The 10,888-nt window shown below is 39.0% G+C and overlaps 1 protein-coding gene across 1 annotated transcript in view; it reads left to right on the top strand.

Annotated features, from left to right (window-relative positions):
• ARHGEF10 (Rho guanine nucleotide exchange factor 10) overlaps positions 1 to 10,888 on the top strand; it is an 82,669-nt gene that overhangs the window by 33,984 nt on the left and 37,797 nt on the right. Inside the window, exon 17 of the mRNA XM_017814491.1 lies at positions 10,631 to 10,746. Coding sequence (XP_017669980.1) covers positions 10,631 to 10,746 — 116 coding nt within the window. The remainder of the gene's footprint in view (positions 1 to 10,630; positions 10,747 to 10,888) is intronic.

Below are 10,888 nucleotides of genomic sequence, written 5' to 3' on the forward strand. Positions count from 1 at the left end.
ATAGACAACATGGACTATTCCTTAAGCAAAGACACATTTAATTTGAGCCATATATCTTAAAGCTGGAAGAGAAAATGAGCCACACCCATCTGTACTATATATATCTATGCAGTGATGAGTGCAGAAGATAACAGTAAAGTGAAAAACCAGGTTAGCACGTTTATGGCTGCACTTTAGTGTTATTTTTTCTTTCACAGGTTTAGAGTTTGTCACTGAGATCGAGCCTGAGCACTGCTAAACCATGACTCCTCCCCTTTCCGGCTCAGACTTCCAGGGATACATTTGTACTCTGTTTCCACTCAGTTGTGGTTTTGATCTCTGAGGTTTGTTGTCGAATGTAGTAGTGACACGATGCTGGAGTGCAGAAATGATTCCTCTCTTCTGAGTTTCCTTCTGCTTGATGCAGTCACTTTGTGTAGGCCTCTGAGTGTTGCCAGGGAAACAGAGAGGGATGTTTGATGGGCTAGTGTGCGCTTGTGTTTCTGTCAATGTCTTGCTCAGTTAAAGTGCAGCCCTTTTCAAGAGCTGCTGTGATAGCCATTGGTGGTTTTTTGGTGGTTTGTCTAATGAGAAATACAGAATTGGGGAAGGAAAAAAAGTCAGCTTTATCATCACTCTAATAATGGTAATCCAATGCCCAGAATAAGCAAGTGGCATATCAGCTCTAGCACTGGTGATAAGATTTTAGAAAGAATGATGTGGCATGAATTGCTAATTGAATTAGTTTCCATGGCTGTTAAATATAGAAGATTAATAACATAATTCTCTATTTTAAAACTATTGAAAACAATACTATACACTAAAGGGGATGTAATATGTTCATAAACGTAAACTGTCACTGATATATGCAAACAAAAGACTGGAGATTTTAAATAAATCTAGTGCCAAACAGCTTGTTCATGTGAGCAAACTTGGTGACATTAAATAGTTCATTCGTTAAGTGGATGTAAGTTTCTAGCTGGTAGATTAGGCAAGGAATAAATTAGGTGTTACATGTTTATCTCACCCTCTTAGGATGAGATTCTTCTCTTTGCCTTTCATATTTGTTATAGTGGTTATAGGACTTGTCATCCACCTCCGACAAACCATGTTCTGTGTTGCCAGGATTCTCATCCACATCATGACGCAGAGTAGTAAAATGAATAGAAATCTAGCTATAAGCAAGTGAGTATGAAAGAGGGAAGTGAGCTCCTCAGAGTACAATTTCTGTGAGCTGCTGTAGTCTGGTGGGAGCTCCAGTGTAAACCTCTGGCAGTTTACAATTGCCTCCAAACCTGTCTTGACATCCCTGCAATACTCTCATTGTTTGAGTGTCTTCACAGATGTACTTTCATTGTCTGTTTATGTCAGTGTGGTGGGTTGACCTTGGCTGGACACCAGGTGCCCACCCAGCTGTTCTATCACTTCCCTTCCCAGCCCGACAGGGGAGACAGTAAGGTGGGAAACAACTCGTGGGTTGGGATAAAGCAGTTTATTTAAAGCAAAAGCAAAGCAGAAGCTTGTGCACGCAAAAAGTGAAGCAAAGTGGAAGATAGCAGGGTTTGTTCTCTACTTCCCATGAGCAGCAATGGTCGGCCATGCCTGAGAAGCAGGACTTCCATATGCATGACGGTTCCTCAGCAGGCAGCCATTGGAGACAATGAATATATGCCTTCCTGCTCCTTGCCTTAGCTTTTATATCTGAGCTGATATCATATGGTATGGAACATCCCTTTGGTCAGTTTGGGCCAGCTGGGCTACTTGTGTCCCCTCCCAGGATCTTGCCCTCGACTGAGGAAGGAATGTTACAGTGCTGATGCTGTGCTCAGCAGTAGCCAAAACACCGGTGTGTTATCAACACCATTCTAGCTACCCATGCAAAGCACAGCACTGTGGGGGCTACTATGGGGAAATGAACTCCAATACAGTCAATGTTTACCCTCTTGCACCCAGTTCTTCTCTTGCCTTTTGTGTCCATGCAGGTGCATCCAAGAGGTCCTGTATGATTCCTGCCCCTCCTTAGGAGGGCAAGGGCTTCCAGGTCCGTGCTGCCCTCAGCCTTCCCCTTCAGGCCTTGTGGGAGAAAGGGACATGACACTTGTTTTCTTTCACTCTAAAGTCTTCGCTTCCAGCATTTTTCTTCTTCATGGGAACAGAGCCAGAAACTGCAGTCAGTACATTGTCCAGGAAGACACCTGACCATTGTCCAGGCTAGTGTGACGTTGAGGAAGTGGGCTATGGGGTACTGTCTTGTCAGCGTATCAGGGCTCCAGTGTTTCTCCCTCATGTTCACTTCTGCTTTAATCTCTGACACAGTACAGCTGCTTCTGTCAGCAGGAAAAATATTTATGGCCTTTTATCTCTGAAATTCCCTGTGTGGTCAGGATTAGCCAGAGTTTAATATAATCCTGAAGCCATGCTCTCAATGTGTGAACTACTTCTCATGATCTCCGAGGCTTTGCGTTTCCTTGGTGGTTTTGCATAATTTTATTCACTAGTGGTGTAGGACTATGAATTTAATACCTTACTCAATATTTGCAATTGCAAGCTGTTGATTTTATCTCCCCATTGCTCAAGGTATGTGAATAAGCAGTTTTGTGATTGCATGTAGTTTTTGTGCAACCCGTTTCTTTCAAGTTCAGATTTGTTACAATTAGCAAGACAGGTCTCAGCATTCATACAATTACCAGTTGAGAGCAAGGTATTAACAGCTGACGGGGGGGGGTGAAGCATGTTAAAAATACTTCTGTCAGAGTTGAAACTTGTGAGGTTTGTTTCCCAGCTCTGCTCTATGTGTACTGGGTGGCATGTAGTGTTTGGTTCTTCGTGATTAGGAGTTGAAGAACTCCCCTGTCTTGCATGGCAGTGAGAATATATACATTAAAGAGTTTCAGAGGCTCAGATTAGCAGTTTCAATAATCAAGCTAATAATATTATGTTTAGGTGCTTACATTATTAAAGTATGATTAGAATGATGTCATTTCTTGGTTTTAATAATGCTCTTCATGTTGGTTGATGATGATGATGGGTCCTATATTGTTAGTTAGGCTTGTTTACCCCATGTCTGAATTGAATAGTTTGCATTCTAGTAATCTCAGGGGGTTTATTACTTATCACTTAATACTATGTATGTGCTTGCACTAGGTTAGTAAACCTAAATTAGGGTTATACTGTAAAGCCGTGTGCGAGTAGTGTTTCTTTAATGGCTGCCAACGAAACTCTTGTTTTCTGAGATCATTCCTGATTTCCAAACCCTGGAGACTGATACCACTGTAAATACTTGTGTAATTTGGATCTGAGAATGTGATGTAATCTCACAAAACCTACAGTTGAGTTAAGGTGGCTCAGATTTTTCAGGTGCATACAACTGTGAAGATCATGAGTTGGATTTAGTATGAAAGAGCAAACCAGAGGAAGGCAGAAAGTTTCCTTTTCTGTTATGAACTCTAAATTGACCCATGGACTTGCTTAGGTCATAAACCAGGATTTTGGAGTCACAAGACTACCTTTTTTTTTTAATTACTATTTTAGTGAAATTCCAATTGGCTGTTAAAATACTCTCATAAAGGAGAAACAAGAAAGCTGAATCTACCCACATCCTTCTGTGATGCGTCTGTGGAAACAGGAGCAGCATGAGGGAGCAAGTGAAAAAACACCAATAGAAGGAGTGTGTGTGTGGGGGGTCTGTCAGGGACTTTGCTCACATAACACAATGTGCATGAAGTTTGTAGTTAAGTATCATTTGCTTTGTCGCTAGCTTTAACACTCCTAACAGAATTTCTAGGGAGAAAGGATCAGAGGTATGGATGTGCCTCTTGTATGTGTAACTTGTCAAGTTCTGTGCAAGACAAAGTTTTAGAGCAGAAGGGGACCCTCATCACTGGCCTTCCAGCAAAAGCTAGGTGTTCTGGGATGAGAGTTTGCAAAGGGAAAGGGAATAATACTTAATGAATAATTGGCATCGGTATCAACTGCTAAAAGAATTACACTGTTTCTGGTGTTCCCAATATTCAGAATCTTTTTGCTAACTCTATTGCTGAAATAGCTTGGTATGATAATGCCACATAAAGGTCTTCTTTTCTATTTGCACTGAGAAAAGTAGTTCCACTAGACCTGCCAAAGGAAAGTGTTTCTCCTCTATTTGACAAGTTCTCTTCCCAGAGCAGCTATAAGGCATTCATCCTGTGTGTTTTGCATTCCAGTGTATTTGTAGGAGCACGATTCAGTACCAAGTATAGGGGAAGAATTCCTCAATTGAAGTAGTTGAATCTTGGGCCTCAACTGAAGTAATTGAATCTTGGGCCTTCTTAATGGCTTCTGGTTTTCCTTTACAATTATCAAGGTCTTCATTGAACAAGAAACTATTTTGCTTCAGGTATAACATTGTCTCTCACAGTCTCTATTCTTGTCCTTCCTAAAGCTGGGCATCATAAACTAAGCAGTGGGATGCTATCTGCCTATCATTACTTAATGAAAAAAAAAATCAGTGACACTTTTCTAGGACAATCAAAGTCACATTTAAATTAAAACAACTGCACAGTTCTGACTGCAGTAAAGTAGTTTTAAATGTATTACTTCTATGTCATCGTAGTTTAACCTGAATAGGTTAACAATCTTATGAAATCTGTCCAGTTTATTATGAACTGATGAAGAATTCATCTAGTATCATGGTGCTTTCATTTCCAGAACACTGTACAAGCTTCTCAGGTTTAAATGTAGATTTAAATGTTGCAGAAGAGGCCTGTATGTTTTTATTTGTTCCAAGTGTGTAATTCTATACAAGTACCAGTTTGTTACGCCTTCTGCGGACACAGCAACTTTTAAAGTTACCTCCCACATATGTAACTTCTTCCTCAATCCCAGGTGATTTTTGTGCTCAAGATGAGGATTGAATCTTTTCCAGATCTCTTCCTTTCATAACACTTGATGTTTCAGTATGCTGCCTGGATGCACACAGATGGCTCAGTGGGAGGAAGCAATACAAATGTTCTCAGCCTCGAAGTCAGATTGCAAATGGCAAGTCAAATTTGGGATCTACCAGCCTTACAGAGTGGTCTTCAAATCTGGCATGTTCTTCAAATGTATCATTAGTTTTGTGTTACCCTTCAGAAATGTTGGAACTATAGTCAGGAAAAGAGCCTTTCTCTGTTTTGATTGTGGTTTTTGCATGGGAGCATTCGTGAGCTTCCATTTCATGTAACACCTAGTCTGACTTTGGGGCTCCGTATCTCTCAGAAGCAAAGTAAAAAAAAGGACCTTGAATTTTCATGAGACATAAGTTCTCACTTCGTATTGATATGGTTTCTCTCAAAGCAATTTATATTGATGTATTGTGGGTTTGAACCATGTGGGGAAAAGGCCGTTACTATGATTATCCTCAAGGGAGATGTTGTCAGTATTAGTTACTTTGCAGTAAAAGAGATACCCAGCAACGCATCTATTAATAGTCTTTGGTTTCAACATGATAGACAATACAGAAATGTTTGCAAAAGTAGTTGCAATATTGAACGTATACTGACTGAGGCTTTTAATTTATTTGTATGACATTTGGATTTATATGTAATAGTATTACTTGGCAAAAATCCTCCTAATTGGGAATAAACAGGAGTTTAGTATGGGAATGGACCACCTGAGCCGTCATGTTTGCTTACCCAGGAATAGATATTTAAATTATGGGTGACTGCATCTACTCTGAGCATTGCAACCCTTTCTTCTTGTTTAGTAGCATAAATATGTGCTAAAATAGTAATTCACAAATGAGAATCAGAACACACAGCAAGAGGTAGTAGAATACGTCTACTGGTAATAAATCACCACGGTAAATAAATGTGCCTCTTAGAAGAATAGGGCGTGATCAGTTCAAGATTATAATGTCCAATATGCTTGAGGTGCCCATGAAAATTTAGAGGAACCGGATGGACAAGAATCCCAAGGGAGCAGCTTCTGTGCCAATGCCTATTAAAGCAGCTGCTGCTATGCTGGCTGTGCAGGGAGAGAGCTGTGGCTGCTGGCTGTGCTCCCTAGCAATGCAGCTTTCTGCTGGAGGTGGGAATTCTCCCTCTCTGCCCACACACAGGCACTAGCACACAAACACTTCTCTTGCATGTGTATATTTATGCACAACCTTCCAAATTCTACTTTTGCCCGAGCCAAGTTAAACTGACTTTAACCACACCCAGGGAGTTTCCTGCAGGCCTTGAAAATGCCTGGATGTAAATGTGGTAAAATTGCTTCTATTTCAATTACAAAAATTACCTCAAACCAGGCAAAATTGATTAATTTAAAGCTGTGGTGCTGAGAGTTACTCTGGGAAACGTGTAAGGTAAAATAAATGTTTAGTATTATATTCAAATGTATCTCAGCTAAGATTGATTTTACAAAAAACATAATCTTGCCACCTCAATTTTACATAGCAGCAAAAATCAATTTAAACTTTAACCTCCTTTCTTCCGTCTAAAGCAAATGACAATTTTTTTCTTTTTTAACCTTGGGTATATTTCATTTAAATGCTGAGCAAGGAATTAGGTGTTTTGCATGAATTACTGGTTGTTGGCAGTAATTGTAAACTTGCCTGTTGCAGGGAGACATGAATTCCTTTGGTAAAATCTTAGCAACAAAGGGGTTGATGAAACAAATTCTTACCAAATTACATGTGACCAGGATTTCACCCTTAATCTGTAGGTGGAACACAAAAAGCGTTGCCTTCAAAGCCACACAAGTGGTTATTGGTTACAGCGTGCTGCCTTCTCTCCTGCCCAGATACACTGTCCTCTGTAACATGTAGTTACAGAGTTGGGAAGAACATTCTCTAAACTCATGAAGGATTTTTTCACATTGGAAAAATAAGTTGTTTTGGAGCTTGATAATTAGCAAGAGTGGCTTAGAAATGAGAAGGAAATGGCTTTATCATTTGTGAAACATTTCATAGTACAAAAGAAATCAACCACGTATCTGCTTTGGAGTGAAGCCAAGAGTTTTTCAGTGCTCTCTATGGATAAAAGAAAGAGCGAACACCCACCCAGCAATAGCCAGCAATTGAACGGTCAGGGAACATGCGTGGGCTCTAACAGCCAGTCTTTGGCTGTGAGCTGAGAAACACATCTGATGAACAGAGTAGTGTGCTCCCCCACCACCTCCACACTAGAAAAACCCTCCGTCAGACAATTTTCAGCCAGATCAACTGGTAGGCAACGTTTTGTTAACCACTGAGAAACTAATTTTATTTTAAAAGACATTGTGAGTAAGTCTTACAGGACCCAGTACAGAGATGAAGTTGCTATAACTTGTAACTCATTATCCAGATACAATCCAAGTGGTCAGTTCTCAGAGAACTCCCTTCTGATGAGTCCATCATTGTTGATGTCTGAAGGCCCCTTACTTTTCTATATTTCAGTTTGTGCCCACTAAGGACCTCCATGAAGGGCTGATATTAGTTGTGACTATTGATCTAGTCCTTGATTGACTATTAAATTGGCCGTTTGCCTTTTCTAGAACATCAGAGGATGGAAGCAGGCTCTCATTAATTATTTATTGTTTTGCTTTTTGGCTTCCCTTCCTGAGCTAAGAATGTGGTCTTTAATAAATGAACCTGAAATTACTTTCATTTGTTTTTTCTGTGTGACAGACTTTCAGATGCCAGGTTAGTTTATTTGCTTTGACGTTCTTATTGCATCCTTTTTATCTTGATTTTTTAATAGATTATAAAATATGCATGATGCAGAAAAAATAGACTCAGGTGACAATTGCTGAATGAAATTCAAGATTTATGCCTTATTCCCAAGGCTGGAACAAGAATATTCGTAAGACTATTTGAAGTTCCAGGAAGAGGATTACAGAGGACAGCTCTTTTCAGGCACAGTAGATGTATATACTGCACAGGGCAAGTTCATCTTTGCAAGCAGTTAAAGCTCGCTTTATGACCTCAGTTGAAGACTATGGCATAAAGTCCTCCAACATCTAAGACTTGCCTGAGTGCTGCATGTTTATGTTGCACTAATGTCTATTCTCCAGACAATAATAAACAAAATGGCTGGTAACTGTCTTTATCAAGCGTCAAAGAATGACCCTGGCTTTTAAAACTTAAGAATAATGTAATTCACTTGAGTGAAAATATCCATCCTATACAAGTGAAGCCTCATAAACTTTCAGCTTTTCACAGCCTGATAGTTGTAAATTTTCTCTTGGTTCAAACCCATAAGGTGAAATTTCAGAAATATTTGTACTACCTTTTTTTCAGTGCAGCTGTTTGTTTTCTTTGGTAGTGGAGTTTATAAATTACAGGCAAGTGACTGGACTTTTGCCAAAAACTTAATAAACTGACAATTATTTCTAATCAGTATAAATTTTGTTTTGCAGAAGTTATCTTTTTGTTACAGAAATTTGAAGCAAGAATTATTTCACTTGTGTTCTTTGCAGTGCCAGACACATTATGATGGCTTCTGTCTAGGTTTCACCAGATTTCTGTTAACACTGACCTGCTCCTTTCTTTGCAAGTAGCCCCATCAAAATCAACAATTTGATGTGTCTAGGAACTAGCAATTCTGGTGCATAACAGCTGTTGTAGACATTAGTTTACAGTTATTGTAGACATTACTAAGAAAAAATTAAGCTAGCAGAAGAGGGATGCAAGGAGAGAAGTGTTTACATCTTTCAGTTGCTGATATTTCAAGTGTTTGGATTGAAGAAAGTGAAAATACAGCTTAATGAAAATAGAGAGTCTGCAGTTCCAGAAAAGTGTTTGTACTCTACTGAGCATAATCTCAAAATTCTTCCTCTTAGATCTACTTTGCAGTAATTTCTTTTCATTGTGTACAACAAATGTAATTATCTTTTCTTATGGACTGATTTGGTTTTTAGGGTAAGAAAGGCTAGATTGTTCTTTTAATTAACATTCAGAACAGGCAAGGAAGGGTGGATGAAAGTTGCATTTTATTATCTGGATGGGTAAACAATAGTAAGTGCAGTCATTCCCCTGTTTGGTGCTCAAGTGCAATGCACAGAAATCCTTTCATTGATTCAATTTACCAGAAGATTTAAAGGCAAGACAGTAATTTGAAACTTTTTGGGAATGTATAATATGTTGCATTTTCCTGCAGTGAAATGCAGAATTCAGAAATAAAGTAGACATTAATATTTTCTTTAAGCTTGGAAATTTTATGCTTTTCAAGATTAAAGGCAGTCTCTCAGCTTAATATAGTGAATTGTGTTAAAGCAAAACATCCAGCCATGACCTCTGCCAGTATGATGTCTCCAAGTACAAAATAGCTGAAAATATACTAATGGTTTAAGTAGAATTGTTTCATATATGTTTATTTTTCGTGTTTATTCTGACTTAGGCTATTTTGACAGCTTTGTGCTTGGTTTGACATGTTTTGGTTTGTACACTGGTCCCTGTAGCAGACTGAGGGAAGTGCAAGTGGTGTGTGGGTTGGCAGCCAGGCCAGGTGGCACAGCTCGTGCCCGTGCTCCTGATCCATGTGCAGAGCCAGTAGCTGGCCCTGTGTTTAGGTTGTGTTCTTGCCAACATACAGTTGAAATCCTTCTGCTCCAGGGGCATTTGCTGCCCACAGACTAGCTTCCAAAGCTGTAGTAAGGATGAAGGATCCATAGTTTGGATACTACACTGAGTGAGCTAAATAATCTGCAGGAGTTTCCTGTAAAGATAATTCAGCCCTTTTCCTGTCATTCAGCCAAAGGGAAACGTGCTGACTCTGTATGGGACAGGGTGGGTTTTTTTAGTGGGAGAGTGAGTGTTGTTTCCATAAGAATTACACAGCCATTCTGCTCCTAATATCATGTCTGGGAGTCAGAGTATATTATCAGGGTTCTGCAAGCTTTGTGCATTTAGATAGACACCTTATCCTACTAATCAGTGTATTTTTCTTAGTTAGTGTTACCTTATGAACTTATGTTCTTATTGATGATTAGAGCAAAATATTTCTGCTGCTGATCTCAGTGCAGATCCTTTTTTGACTTAACTGTAATTGTAATAAAATTTCAAGTGGTTCAGTGAAATTGCAGGCTTGTGTTAGAGTTAGGATATGGACATATGATTCAGAACTGTCTCACGATCGATTAAGCAAATTTTGAGCTTTAAACCAGCATAGGGATAGCTACAAATATATTTTTCGTGTTGTCATGTAACCAAAAAACAACCTCCCGGAAAGATGTTTAAATTAGTGTGTTACAGCAAGTCTGTTGTTTGCTGCTAAGCAAAATTTCCATGTCAGTGAGAAATTTTGGGGCCAGTGAAGCATTAATATTTGTTACAGATCTAGTGTGTGGTATTAAAACTGCACAGAATGCTCCTTGTCATACTAGATGAACAAGCTTGAATCTTAATTGTAGATAAAGAGGTAATGATAAGGTGAGCTCTAAAAGGAAATGCCAATGGTAAGGCCTGTATGTGCAAAGCTAATATGTGATGCTAACTACTGCCTATAATTTCCTGGGATGCATTTCACAATTATCTGTCTGCAAGAATATTAGAAGTAGCTGGAGCAGCAAGGTGAAATAACGATGATATATGTACAAATAAACCACTGATTTTCAGACATAATATATGTCACTATTATCTTTGTCACGCTTTCCTCCTTCAACTGGGAATTGCATCTTTTTATTATGTATAACCTTATGTTTTTATTCATTTTAGACAAGCTCTATATGGGACCAGGGCAACTGTACCATGATCTGCAGAACCTTTTACATGACTTGAATGTAGTTGGTCAAATTAGTCAATTAATAAGCAGCCTTAAAGGAAACTATCAGGTAATAAACAAAGCTGGATTTATTTTTCAAGTCTGTTCCTGTTGTAAAGTAGCATAATTGTCTCTCCCTAGGGTCTGTGCGAGACATTCTTTAGTTCTCTCTGCAAAGAGTGGAATAATTTTTACCTCTGGTAATGCATTTA

The sequence above is a fragment of the Lepidothrix coronata genome, unplaced genomic scaffold, assembly GCF_001604755.1.
Source record: "Lepidothrix coronata isolate B3197 unplaced genomic scaffold, Lepidothrix_coronata-1.0 Scaffold45, whole genome shotgun sequence".
In the NCBI taxonomy this organism is placed as follows: Eukaryota; Metazoa; Chordata; class Aves; order Passeriformes; family Pipridae; genus Lepidothrix; species Lepidothrix coronata.